The sequence below is a fragment of the Oncorhynchus keta genome, unplaced genomic scaffold (genome assembly GCF_023373465.1).
Source record: "Oncorhynchus keta strain PuntledgeMale-10-30-2019 unplaced genomic scaffold, Oket_V2 Un_contig_6330_pilon_pilon, whole genome shotgun sequence".
In the NCBI taxonomy this organism is placed as follows: Eukaryota; Metazoa; Chordata; class Actinopteri; order Salmoniformes; family Salmonidae; genus Oncorhynchus; species Oncorhynchus keta.
This window is the reverse complement of record NW_026288799.1, coordinates 33901-48927: the sequence shown is the minus strand read 5'-3', so window position 1 is coordinate 48927 and position 15027 is coordinate 33901. Positions and strand designations below refer to the sequence as shown.

General features: G+C 42.8%; 1 protein-coding gene across 1 annotated transcript in view; it reads right to left on the bottom strand.

Annotated features, from left to right (window-relative positions):
- drg2 (developmentally regulated GTP binding protein 2) overlaps nucleotides 1–15027 on the bottom strand; it is a 60235-nt gene that overhangs the window by 36231 nt on the left and 8977 nt on the right. Inside the window, 4 exon segments of the mRNA XM_052511147.1 lie at nucleotides 329–443; nucleotides 4832–4892; nucleotides 11712–11775; nucleotides 12061–12086. Of these exon segments, the coding sequence (XP_052367107.1) occupies nucleotides 329–443; nucleotides 4832–4892; nucleotides 11712–11775; nucleotides 12061–12086 (266 nt within the window).

Here is a 15027-nt window from a genome sequence, read left to right as displayed (position 1 = left end):
ACTAACCTCTGAACTCCCTAACCCAACCCACTCTGTAGTACCCTAACCTAACACACCTCTGTACGTCTCCCTAGTACTAACCCAGAACCCACCTCTGTACGTCTCCCTAGTACTAACCAGAACACCTCTGTACGTCTCCCTAGTACTAACCCTAACCCACCTCTGTACGTCTCCCTAGTACTAAGACAGAACCACACCTCTGTACGTCTCCCTAGACTAACCCACCTCTGTACGTCTCCCTAGTACTAACCCTAACAGACCTCTGTACGTAACTCCCTAACCCAGAACCCACCTCTGTACGTCTCCCTAGTACTAACCCAGAACCCACCTCTGTACGTCTCCCTAGTACTAACCTCTGTACTCTCCCTTGGTGGCGTCCAGCATCATGATGACCACGTCTGCTGTCCTGGCAACAGCAATGACCTGCCGACCTCGACCCTTACCTGCGAAACACACACACAGGTCAGAGGTCACCCAATCACAACAAAGAGTTCAAATCATCATCCAATCATAAAAGGCCTCTATATTAATAGCTCTAAGATAACACAGTGCTCTACATTACTAGAACAGAACACACACTAAGAACAGAACACACACCTCTACTCAGAGATAACACAGTGCTCTATATTAATAGCTCAGAGATAACACAGCGCTCTACATTAATAGCTCAGAGATAACACAGTGCTCTATATTAATAGCTCAGAGATAACACAGTGCTCTATATTAATAGCTCCGAGATAACACAGTGCTCTATATTAATAGCTCAGAGAGAACACAGTGCTCTATATTAATAGCTCAGAGATAACACAGTGCTCTACATTAATAGCTCAGAGATAACACAGCGCTCTACATTAATAGCTCAGAGATAACACAGTGCTCTACATGAATAGCACAGAGATAACACAGCGCTCTACATTAATAGCTCAGAGATAACACAGTGCTCTATATTAATAGCTCAGAGATAACACAGTGCTCTATATTAATAGCTCCGAGATAACACAGTGCTCTATATTAATAGCTCAGAGAGAACACAGTGCTCTATATTAATAGCTCAGAGATAACACAGTGCTCTACATTAATAGCTCAGAGATAACACAGTGCTCTATATTAATAGCTCAGAGATAACACAGTGCTCTATATTAATAGCTCAGAGATAACACAGTGCTCTATATTAATAGCTCAGAGAGAACACAGTGCTCTATATTAATAGCTCAGAGAGAACACAGTGCTCTATATTAATAGCTCCGAGATAACACAGTGCTCTATATTAATAGCTCAGAGATAACACAGTGCTCTATATTAATAGCTCAGAGAGAACACAGTGCTCTATATTAATAGCTCAGAGATAACACAGTGCTCTATATTAATAGCTCAGAGATAACACAGTGCTCTATATTAATAGCTCCGAGATAACACAGTGCTCTATATTAATAGCTCAGAGATAACACAGTGCTCTATATTAATAGCTCAGAGATAACACAGTGCTCTACATTAATAGCTCAGAGATAACACAGTGCTCTATATTAATAGCTCAGAGATAACACAGTGCTCTATATTACTAGCTCAGAGATAACACAGTGCTCTACATTAATAGCTCAGAGATAACACAGTGCTCTATATTAATAGCTCAGAGATAACACAGTGCTCTACATTAATAGCTCAGAGATAACACAGTGCTCTATATTAATAGCTCAGAGATAACACAGTGCTCTACATTAATAGCTCAGAGATAACACAGTGCTCTACATTAATAGCTCAGAGATAACACAGTGCTCTATATTAATAGCTCAGAGATAACACAGTGCTCTATATTAATAGCTCAGAGATAACACAGTGCTCTATATTACTAGCTCAGAGATAACACAGTGCTCTATATTAATAGCTCAGAGATAACACAGTGCTCTATATTAATAGCTCAGAGATAACACAGTGCTCTATATTAATAGCTCAGAGATAACACAGTGCTCTATATTAATAGCTCAGAGATAACACAGTGCTCTATATTAATAGCTCAGAGATAACACAGTGCTCTACATTAATAGCTCAGAGATAACACAGTGCTCTATATTAATAGCTCAGAGATAACACAGTGCTCTATATTAATAGCTCAGAGATAACACAGTGCTCTATATTAATAGCTCAGAGATAACACAGTGCTCTATATTAATAGCTCAGAGATAACACAGTGCTCTATATTAATAGCTCAGAGATAACACAGTGCTCTATATTAATAGCTCAGAGATAACACAGTGCTCTATATTAATAGCTCAGAGATAACACAGTGCTCTACATTAATAGCTCAGAGATAACACAGTGCTCTATATTAATAGCTCAGAGATAACACAGTGCTCTATATTAATAGCTCAGAGATAACACAGTGCTCTATATTAATAGCTCAGAGATAACACAGTGCTCTATATTAATAGCTCAGAGATAACACAGTGCTCTATATTAATAGCTCAGAGATAACACAGTGCTCTACATTAATAGCACAGAGATAACACAGCGCTCTACATTAATAGCTCAGAGATAACACAGTGCTCTATATTAATAGCTCAGAGATAACACAGTGCTCTATATTAATAGCTCCGAGATAACACAGTGCTCTATATTAATAGCTCCGAGATAACACAGTGCTCTATATTAATAGCTCAGAGATAACACAGTGCTCTATATAAATAGCTCAGAGATAACACAGTGCTCTATAACACAGTGCTCTATATTAATAGCTCAGAGATAACACAGTGCTCTATATTAATAGCTCAGAGATAACAGTGCTCTATATTAATAGCTCAGAGATAACACAGTGCTCTATACTACGAGCCCAGAGAGAACACAGTGCTCTATATTAATCCCACCCACATTATTGAGAGATAACACAGTGCTCTATATTAATAGCTCAGAGATAACATAGTGCTCTATATTAATAGCTCAGAGATAACACCGTGCTCTATAACACAGTGCTCTATATTAATAGCTCAGAGAGAACACAGTGCTCTACATTAATAGCTCAGAGATAATACAGTGCTCTATAACACAGTGCTCTATATTAATAGCCCAGAGATAACACAGTGCTCTACATTAATAGCTCAGAGATAACACAGTGCTCTATATTAATAGCTCAGAGATAATACAGTGCTCTATATTAATAGCCCAGAGATAAAACAGTGCTCTACATTAATAGCTCAGAGATAATACAGTGCTCTATAATACAGTGCTCTATATTAATAGCTCAGAGATAACACAGCGCTCTATATTAATAGCTCAGAGATAACACAGTGCTCTATATTAATAGCCCAGAGATAACACAGCGCTCTATATTAATAGCTCAGAGATAACACAGTGCTCTATATTAATAGCTCAGAGATAACACAGTGCTCTACATTAATAGCTCAGAGATAACACAGCGCTCTATATTAATAGCTCAGAGATAACACAGTGCTCTATAACACAGCGCTCTATATAATAGCCCAGAGATAACACAGTGCTCTATATTAATAGCTCAGAGATAACACAGTGCTCTATATTAATAGCTCAGAGATAACACAGCGCTCTATATTAATAGCTCAGAGATAACACAGTGCTCTATATTAATAGCCCAGAGATAACACAGTGCTCTGTATATTAATAGCCCAGAGATAACACAGTGCTCTACATTAATAGCCCAGAGATAACACAGAGCTCTATATTAATAGCCCAGAGATAACACAGTGCTCTACATTAATAGCCCAGAGATAACACAGTGCTCTACATTAATAGCCCAGAGATAACACAGTGCTCTATATTAATAGCCCAGAGATAACACAGTGCTCTATATTAATAGCTCAGAGATAACACAGTGCTCTATATTAATAGCCCAGAGATAACACAGCGCTCTATATTAATAGCTCAGAGATAACACAGTGCTCTATATTAATAGCCCAAAGATAACACAGCGCTCTATATTAATAGCTCAGAGATAACACAGTGCTCTATATTAATAGCTCAGAGATAACACAGTGCTCTATATTAATAGCCCAGAGATAACACAGCGCTCTATATTAATAGCTCAGAGATAACACAGTGCTCTATATTAATAGCCCAGAGATAACACAGCGCTCTATATTAATAGCTCAGAGATAACACAGTGCTCTATATTAATAGCTCAGAGATAACACAGTGCTCTATATTAATAGCCCAGAGATAACACAGCGCTCTATATTAATAGCCCAGAGATAACACAGTGCTCTATATTAATAGCCCAGAGATAACACAGCGCTCTATATTAATAGCTCAGAGATAACACAGTGCTCTATATTAATAGCTCAGAGATAACACAGCGCTCTATATTAATAGCTCAGAGATAACACAGTGCTCTATAACACAGCGCTCTATATTAATAGCCCAGAGATAACACAGTGCTCTATATTAATAGCTCAGAGATAACACAGTGCTCTATATTAATAGCTCAGAGATAACACAGTGCTCTACATTAATAGCTCAGAGATAACACAGCGCTCTATATTAATAGCTCAGAGATAATACAGTGCTCTATATTAATAGCCCAGAGATAACACAGCGCTCTATATTAATAGCTCAGAGATAACACAGTGCTCTATATTAATAGCTCAGAGATAACACAGTGCTCTATATTAATAGCCCAGAGATAACACAGTGCTCTATATTAATAGCTCAGAGATAACAGTGTTCTATATTAATAGCTCAGAGATAACACAGTGCTCTATATTAACTTGTGTCATCTGTCTCTGCAACGTTCAACACCGTTTGGCTACTGAACGTGGCAGCAACCCCCTCTACAGTAGACAACCATCACGGTAACCAGTTACTGTACCTTGGGAAGCTCCTTCTATGATTCCTGGCAGATCCAGCAGCTGGATGTTGGCTCCATTATACTGCAGGACAACAGGATGGGTTATTATACACTACTGTCAGCTGGATGTTGGCTCCATTATACTGCAGGATTGGTTATTATACACTACTGTCAGCTGGATGTTGGCTCCATTATACTGCAGGACTACAGGATGGGTTATTATACACTACTGTCAGCTGGATGTTGGCTCCATTATACTGCAGTACTACAGGATGGGTTATTATACACTACTGTCAGCTGGATGTTGGCTCCATTATACTGCAGGACAACAGGATGGGTTATTATACACTACTGTCAGCTGGATGTTGGCTCCATTATACTGCAGGACAACAGGATGGGTTATTATACACTACTGTCAGCTGGATGTTGGCTCCATTATACTGCAGGATGGGTTATTATACACTACTGTCAGCTGGATGTTGGCTCCATTATACTGCAGGATGGGTTATTATACACTACTGTCAGCTGGATGTTGGCTCCATTATACTGCAGGACAACAGGATGGGTTATTATACACTACTGTCAGCTGGATGTTGGCTCCATTATACTGCAGGATGGGTTATTATACACTACTGTCAGCTGGATGTTGGCTCCATTATACTGCAGGATGGGTTATTATACACTACTGTCAGCTGGATGTTGGCTCCATTATACTGCAGGATGGGTTATTATACACTACTGTCAGCTGGATGTTGGCTCCATTATACTGCAGGACAACAGGATGGGTTATTATACACTACTGTCAGCTGGATGTTGGCTCCATTATACTGCAGGATGGGTTATTATACACTACTGTCAGCTGGATGTTGGCTCCATTATACTGCAGGATGGGTTATTATACACTACTGTCAGCTGGATGTTGGCTCCATTATACTGCAGGACAACAGGATGGGTTATTATACACTACTGTCAGCTGGATGTTGGCTCCATTATACTGCAGGATGGGTTATTATACACTACTGTCAGCTGGATGTTGGCTCCATTATACTGCAGGACAACAGGATGGGTTATTATACACTACTGTCAGCTGGATGTTGGCTCCATTATACTACAGGATGGGTTATTATACACTACTGTCAGCTGGATGTTGGCTCCATTATACTACAGGATGGGTTATTATACACTACTGTCAGCTGGATGTTGGCTCCATTATACTGCAGGACAACAGGATGGGTTATTATACACTACTGTCAGCTGGATGTTGGCTCCATTATACTGCAGGACAACAGGATGGGTTATTATACACTACTGTCAGCTGGATGTTGGCTCCATTATACTGCAGGATGGGTTATTATACACTACTGTCAGCTGGATGTTGGCTCCATTATACTGCAGGACAACAGGATGGGTTATTATACACTACTGTCAGCTGGATGTTGGCTCCATTATACTGCAGGATGGGTTATTATACACTACTGTCAGCTGGATGTTGGCTCCATTATACTGCAGGATGGGTTATTATACACTACTGTCAGCTGGATGTTGGCTCCATTATACTGCAGGACAACAGGATGGGTTATTATACACTACTGTCAGCTGGATGTTGGCTCCATTATACTGCAGGATGGGTTATTATACACTACTGTCAGCTGGATGTTGGCTCCATTATACTGCAGGACAACAGGATGGGTTATTATACACTACTGTCAGCTGGATGTTGGCTCCATTATACTGCAGGATGGGTTATTATACACTACTGTCAGCTGGATGTTGGCTCCATTATACTAAGGACAACAGGATGGGTTATTATATACTACTACTGTCAGCTGGATGTTGGCTCCATTATACTGCAGGACAACAGGATGGGTTATTATACACTACTGTCAGCTGGATGTTGGCTCCATTATACTGCAGGACAACAGGATGGGTTATTATACACTACTGTCAGCTGGATGTTGGCTCCATTATACTGCAGGATGGGTATTATACACTACTGTCAGCTGATGTTGGCTCCATTATACTGCAGGATGGGTTATTATACACTACTGTCAGCTGGATGTTGGCTCCATTATACTGCAGGACAACAGGATGGGTTATTATACACTACTGTCAGCTGGATGTTGGCTCCATTATACTGCAGGATGGGTTATTATACACTACTGTCAGCTGGATGTTGGCTCCATTATACTGCAGGACAACAGGATGGGTTATTATACACTACTGTCAGCTGGATGTTGGCTCCATTATACTGCAGGATGGGTTATTATACACTACTGTCAGCTGGATGTTGGCTCCATTATACTGCAGGACAACAGGATGGGTTATTATACACTACTGTCAGCTGGATGTTGGCTCCATTATACTGCAGGACAACAGGATGGGTTATTATACACTACTGTCAGCTGGATGTTGGCTCCATTATACTGCAGGACAACAGGATGGGTTATTATACACTACTGTCAGCTGGATGTTGGCTCCATTATACTGCAGGATGGGTCATTATACACTACTGTCAGCTGGATGTTGGCTCCATTATACTGCAGGATGGGTTATTATACACTACTGTCAGCTGGATGTTGGCTCCATTATACTGCAGGACTACAGGATGGGTTATTATACACTACTGTCAGCTGGATGTTGGCTCCATTATACTACAGGATGGGTTATTATACACTACTGTCAGCTGGATGTTGGCTCCATTATACTACAGGATGGGTTATTATACACTACTGTCAGCTGGATGTTGGCTCCATTATACTGCAGGATGGGTTATTATACACTACTGTCAGCTGGATGTTGGCTCCATTATACTGCAGGACAACAGGATGGGTTATTATATACTACTGTCAGCTGGATGTTGGCTCCATTATACTGCAGGACAACAGGATGGGTCATTATACACTACTGTCAGCTGGATGTTGGCTCCATTATACTGCAGGATGGGTCATTATACACTACTGTCAGCTGGATGTTGGCTCCATTATACTGCAGGATGGGTCATTATACACTACTGTCAGCTGGATGTTGGCTCCATTATACTGCAGGATGGGTCATTATACACTACTGTCAGCTGGATGTTGGCTCCATTATACTGCAGGATGGGTCATTATACACTACTGTCAGCTGGATGTTGGCTCCATTATACTGCAGGATGGGTATACACTACTGTCAGCTGGATGTTGGCTCCATTATACTGCAGGATGGGTTATTATACACTAGCTGTCATTATACTGCTGGATGTGTGGCTCCATTATACTGCAGGATGGGTCATTATACACTACTGTCAGCTGGATGTTGGCTCCATTATACTGCAGGATGGGTTATTATACACTACTGTCAGCTGGATGTTGGCTCCATTATACTACAGGACAACAGGATGGGTTATTATACACTACTGTGCTGGATGTTGGCTCCATTATACTGCAGGACAACAGGATGGGTTATTATACACTACTGTCAGCTGGATGTTGGCTCCATTATACTGCAGGACAACAGGATGGGTTATTATACACTACTGTCAGCTGGATGTTGGCTCCATTATACTGCAGGATGGGTTATTATACACTACTGTCAGCTGGATGTTGGCTCCATTATACTGCAGGATGGGTGTGGGTTATACACTACTGTCAGCTGGATGTTGGCTCCATTATACTGCAGGATGGGTTATTATACACTACTGTCAGCTGGATGTTGGCTCCATTATACTGCAGGATGGGTGGGTTATACACTACTGTCAGCTGGATGTTGGCTCCATTATACTGCAGGATGGGTTATTATACACTACTGTCAGCTGGATGTTGGCTCCATTATACTGCAGGATGGGTTATTATACACTACTGTCAGCTGGATGTTGGCTCCATTATACTGCAGGACAACAGGATGGGTTATTATACACTACTGTCAGCTGGATGTTGGCTCCATTATACTGCAGGACAACAGGATGGGTTATTATACACTACTGTCAGCTGGATGTTGGCTCCATTATACTGCAGGATGGGTTATTATACACTACTGTCAGCTGGATGTTGGCTCCATTATACTGCAGGATGGGTTATTATACACTACTGTCAGCTGGATGTTGGCTCCATTATACTGCAGGATGGGTTATTATACACTACTGTCAGCTGGATGTTGGCTCCATTATACTGCAGGATGGGTCATTATACACTACTGTCAGCTGGATGTTGGCTCCATTATACTGCAGGATGGGTTATTATACACTACTGTCAGCTGGATGTTGGCTCCATGGGTATACTGGGACAACAGGATGGGTGGGTATTATACACTACTGTCAGCTGGATGTTGGCTCCATTATACTGCAGGATGGGTTATTATACACTACTGTCAGCTGGATGTTGGCTCCATTATACTGCAGGACAACAGGATGGGTGGTTATACACTACTGTCAGCTGGATGTTGGCTCCATTATACTGCAGGATGGGTTACAACAGGATGGGTTATTATACACTACTGTCAGCTGGATGTTGGCTCCATTATACTGCAGGACAACAGGATGGGTTATTATACACTACTGTCAGCTGGATGTTGGCTCCATTATACTGCAGGGTTATACAGGTGGGTTATTATACACTACTGTCAGCTGGATGTTGGTATTATGGTGGATGGGTTATTATACACTACTGTCAGCTGGATGTTGGCTCCATTATACTGCAGGATGGGTTATTATACACTACTGTCAGCTGGATGTTGGCTCCATTATACTGCAGGACAACAGGGGGTTATTATACACTACTGTCAGCTGGATGTTGGCTCCATTATACTGCAGGACATAGGATGGTTATTATATACTACTGTCAGCTGGATGTTGGCTCCATTATACTGCAGGACAACAGGATGGGTGTGGTAATATACACTACTGTCAGCTGGATGTTGGCTCCATTATACTGCAGGATGGGTATTATACACTACTGTGCTGGATGTTGGCTCCATTATACTGCAGGACAACAGGATGGGTTATTATACACTACTGTCAGCTGGATGTTGGCTCCATTATACTGCAGGATGGGTTATTATACACTACTGTCAGCTGGATGTTGGCTCCATTAGGTGTGGACAACAGGATGTGGTTATTATACACTACTGTCAGCTGGATGTTGGCTCCATTATACTGCAGGACAACAGGATGGGTTATTATACACTACTGTCAGCTGGATGTTGGCTCCATTATACTGCAGGATGGGTATTATACACTACTGTCAGCTGGATGTTGGCTCCATTATACTGCAGGACAACAGGATGGGTTATTATACACTACTGTCAGCTGGATGTTGGCTCCATTATACTGCAGGATGGGTTATTATACACTACTGTCAGCTGGATGTTGGCTCCATTATACTGCAGGACAACAGGATGGGTATTATACACTACTGTCAGCTGGATGTTGGCTCCATTATACTGCAGGATGGGTTATTATACACTACTGTCAGGTGTTGGCTCCATTATACTGCAGGACAACAGGATGGGTTATTATACACTACTGTCAGCTGGATGTGGCTCCATTATACTGCAGGATGGGTTATTATACACTACTGGTCAGCTGGATGTTGGCTCCATTATACTGCAGGACAACAGGATGGGTTATTATACACTACTGTCAGCTGGATGTTGGCTCCATTATACTGCAGGACAACAGGATGGGTTATATACACTACTGTCAGGGATGTTGGCTCCATTATACTGCAGGACAACAGGATGGGTCATTATACACTACTGTCAGCTGGATGTTGGCTCCATTATACTGCAGGACAGGATGGGTTATTATACACTACTGTCAGCTGGATGTTGGCTCCATTATACTGCAGGATGGGTTATTATACACTACTGTCAGCTGGATGTTGGCTCCATTATACTGAGGATGGGTTATTATACACTACTGTCAGCTGGATGTTGGCTCCATTATACTGCAGGACAACAGGATGGGTTATTATACACTACTGTCAGCTGGATGTTGGCTCCATTATACTGCAGGACAACAGGATGGGTTATTATACACTACTGTCAGCTGGATGTTGGCTCCATTATACTGCAGGACAACAGGATGGGTTGATATACACTACTGTCAGCTGGATGTTGGCTCCATTATACTGCAGGATGGGTTATACACACACTACTGTCAGCTGGATGTTGGCTCCATTATACTGCAGGACTGGATGGTTATTATACACTACTGTCAGCTGGATGTTGGCTCCATTATACTGCAGGATGGGTTATTATACACTACTGTCAGCTGGATGTTGGCTCCATTATACTGCTGGATGGGTCATTATACACTACTGTCAGCTGGACCCCACAACCCATGGTGTGTGGTATATGGGGTGTGTGGTATGGTATGAGGTGTGGTATGGGGTATGGTATGGTATGTGGGGTAACACATGTTATGTGGTATGGTATGTGGTATATGGGGTGTGGTATATGAGGTGTATGGTATGGTGTGGGGTATATGGGGTGTGGTATGTTGTGGTGTGGGGCATATGGACTGTGGTATGGTGTGTGGTATATGGGGTGTGGTATGGTGTGTGGTATGGTGTGGGGCATATGGGGTGTGGTATGGTGTGTGGTATATGGGGTGTGTGGTATGGTGTGGTGTGTGGTATGGTGTGGACTATGGGACAGGTATGGTGTGTTAATGGTGTGTGGGGTGTGTGACATGGTGTGTGGTATGGTGTGTATGGTGGTGTGTGTGAGTGGGTATGTGTGGTATGGTATGTGTTATGGTGTGTGTGTATGGTGTGTGGGGTGTGTGGTATGGTGTGTGAGGTGTGGTATATGAGGTGTGGTATATGAGGTGTGGTATGGACAGAGGTGTGGTATGGTGTGTGAGGTAGGTGTGTGGTATGGTATGTGTGGTATATGAGGTGTGGTATATGAGGTGTGGATGTACCTCTATAACTCCAGGGATACAGGTCAGGGTGGTGAACTCATAGGAAGTATGGTGTGGTGTGGTATGGTGTGTGTGGTATAGAGGTGTGGTATATGAGGTGTGGTATATAGGGACAGTATGGTGTGGGTAACACAGGTGTGGAGGATATGAGACATGAGTTGGTATGGTGGACTGGTATGGACAGAGACATGAGTTAACACACAGGACTAGAGGATATGAGTTAATATGAGGTGTGGACTAGAGGACAGAGACATGGTTAACACACAGGACTAGAGGACAGGATATGAGGTGTGGTATATGAGGTGTGGTATGGTGACAGAGACATGAGGTAACACACAGGACTAGAGGACAGGACATGAGGTTAACATATGAGGACTAGAGGACAGAGGTGTGACATGGTGTTAACACACAGGACTGGAGGACAGAGACATGAGTTAACATACAGGACTGAGGACAGAGGTGTGGTATGGTGTTAACACAGGACTAGAGGACAGAGACATGAGTTAACACACAGGACTAGAGGTGTGAGATATGAGTGTGGATGTACACACAGGACTAGGGATACAGGTCATGAGTGAACACACAGGACTAGAGTGGTGTGGACATGGTGTTAATACAGGATAGAGGTGTGGTACAGAGGTGTGGTATACACACAGGACTAGAGGTGTGAGTACATGAGTTAACATACAGGACTGAGGACAGAGGTGTGGTATGAGTTAACACACAGGACTGGAGGACAGAGACATGAGTTAACACACAGGACTGTGGTATAGAGGTGTGGTATATGACATATGAGGTGTGGTATGGTGTTACACAGGACTAGAGGACAGAGACATGAGTTGGTATATAGGTGGTACTAGAGGACAGAGATATGAGTTAACACACAGGACTAGAGGACAGAGACATGGTATGTTAACACACAGGACTAGAGGACAGAGACATGAGGTGTGGTACATGAGGTGTAACATGACAGGTGTGGTAGGACAGAGACATGAGTTAACATACAGGACTAGAGGACAGAGACATGGTGTTAATATGACAGGACTAGAGGACAGAGTACATGAGTTAACATACAGGACTGAGGACATGAGTGAGTTAACACACAGGACTAGAGGACAGAGACATGGTAGTTAACACACAGGACTAGAGGACAGAGACATGAGGTGTAACACACAGGACTAGAGGACAGAGACATGAGTTAACACACAGGACAGAGAGGTGTTAACACACAGGTAGAGACATACATGAGTGTGGTTAACACACAGGACTAGAGGTGAGACATGAGTTAACACAGGTGTGGACAGAGACATGAGTTAACACACAGGACTAGAGGACAGAGACATGAGTTAACACACAGGACTAGAGGACAGAGACATGAGGAGTGGTAACACACAGGACTAGAGGACAGAGACATGTTAACACACAGGACTATGAGACATGAGTTAACACACAGGACTAGAGGACAGAGACATGAGTGGTAACACACAGGACTAGAGGTGTGGTACAGAGGTGTGGTACATGAGGTGTGGTAACACACAGGACTAGAGGACAGAGGTGTGGTATGAGTTAACACACAGGACTAGAGGACAGAGACATGAGTTAACACACAGGACTAGAGGAGGACATGTTAACACACAGGACTAGAGGACAGAGATGAGGTGTGGACTAGACATGAGTGAGTAACAGGTGTGGACTAGAGGACAGAGACATGAGTTAACACACAGGACTGTGGTACAGAGACAGAGGACTACAGAGACATGAGGACTAGAGGACAGAGACATGAGTTAACACACAGGACTAGAGAGACAGGTAGGTGTGGTACTGAGTGAGTAACACTAGAGTGACACAGGACTAGAGGACAGAGACATGAGTGTAACACACAGGACTAGGTACAGAGGTGTGACATAGAGGTGTGAGACATGAGTTAACACACAGGACTAGAGGACAGAGACATGAGTTAACACACAGGACTAGAGGACAGAGACAGGGTGGTTAACACACAGGACTAGAGGACAGGCTGACATGAGTTAGACTGACACAGGACTAGAGGACAGAGACATGAGTTAACACACAGGACTAGAGGACAGAGACATGAGTTAACACACAGGACTAGAGGACAGAGACATGAGTTAACACACAGGACTAGAGGACAGAGACATGAGTTAACACACAGGACTAGACTAGTTAACACACAGGGACAGAGACATGAGTTAACACACAGGACTAGAGGACAGAGACATGAGTTAACACACAGGACTAGAGGACAGAGACATGAGTTAACACACAGGACTAGAGGACAGAGACATGAGTTAACACACAGGACTAGAGGACAGAGACATGAGTTAACACACAGGACTAGAGGACAGAGACATGAGTTAACACACAGGACTAGAGGACAGAGACAGAGACATGAGTTAACACACAGGACTAGAGGACAGAGACATGAGACATGAGGACAGAGACATGAGTTAACACACAGGACTAGAGGACAGAGACATGAGTTAACACACAGGACTAGAGGACAGGACAGAGACATGAGTTAACACACAGGACTAGAGGACAGAGACATGAGTTAACACACAGGACTAGAGGACAGAGACATGAGTTAACACACAGGACTAGAGGACAGAGACATGAGTTAACACACAGGACTAGAGGACAGAGACATGAGTTAACACACAGGACTAGAGGACAGAGACATGAGTTAACACACAGGACTAGAGGACAGAGACATGAGTTAACACACAGGACTAGAGGACAGAGACATGAGTTAACACACAGGACTAGAGGACAGAGACATGAGTTAACACACAGGACTAGAGGACAGAGACAGAGACATGAGTTAACACACAGGACTAGAGGACAGAGACATGAGTTAACACACAGGACTAGAGGACAGAGACATGAGTTAACACACAGGACTAGAGGACAGAGACATGAGTTAACACACAGGACTAGAGGACAGAGACATGAGTTAACACACAGGACTAGAGGACAGAGACATGAGTTAACACACAGGACTAGAGGACAGAGACATGAGTTAACACACAGGACTAGAGGACAGAGACATGAGTTAACACACAGGACTAGAGGACAGAGACATGAGTTAACACACAGGACTGAGTTAACACACAGGACAGAGACAGAGACATGAGTTAACACACAGGACTAGAGGACAGAGACATGAGTTAACACACAGGACTAGAGGACAGAGACATGAGTTAACACACAGGACTAGAGGACAGAGACATGAGTTAACACACAGGACTAGAGGACAGAGACAGAGGACAGAGACATGAGTTAACACACAGGACTA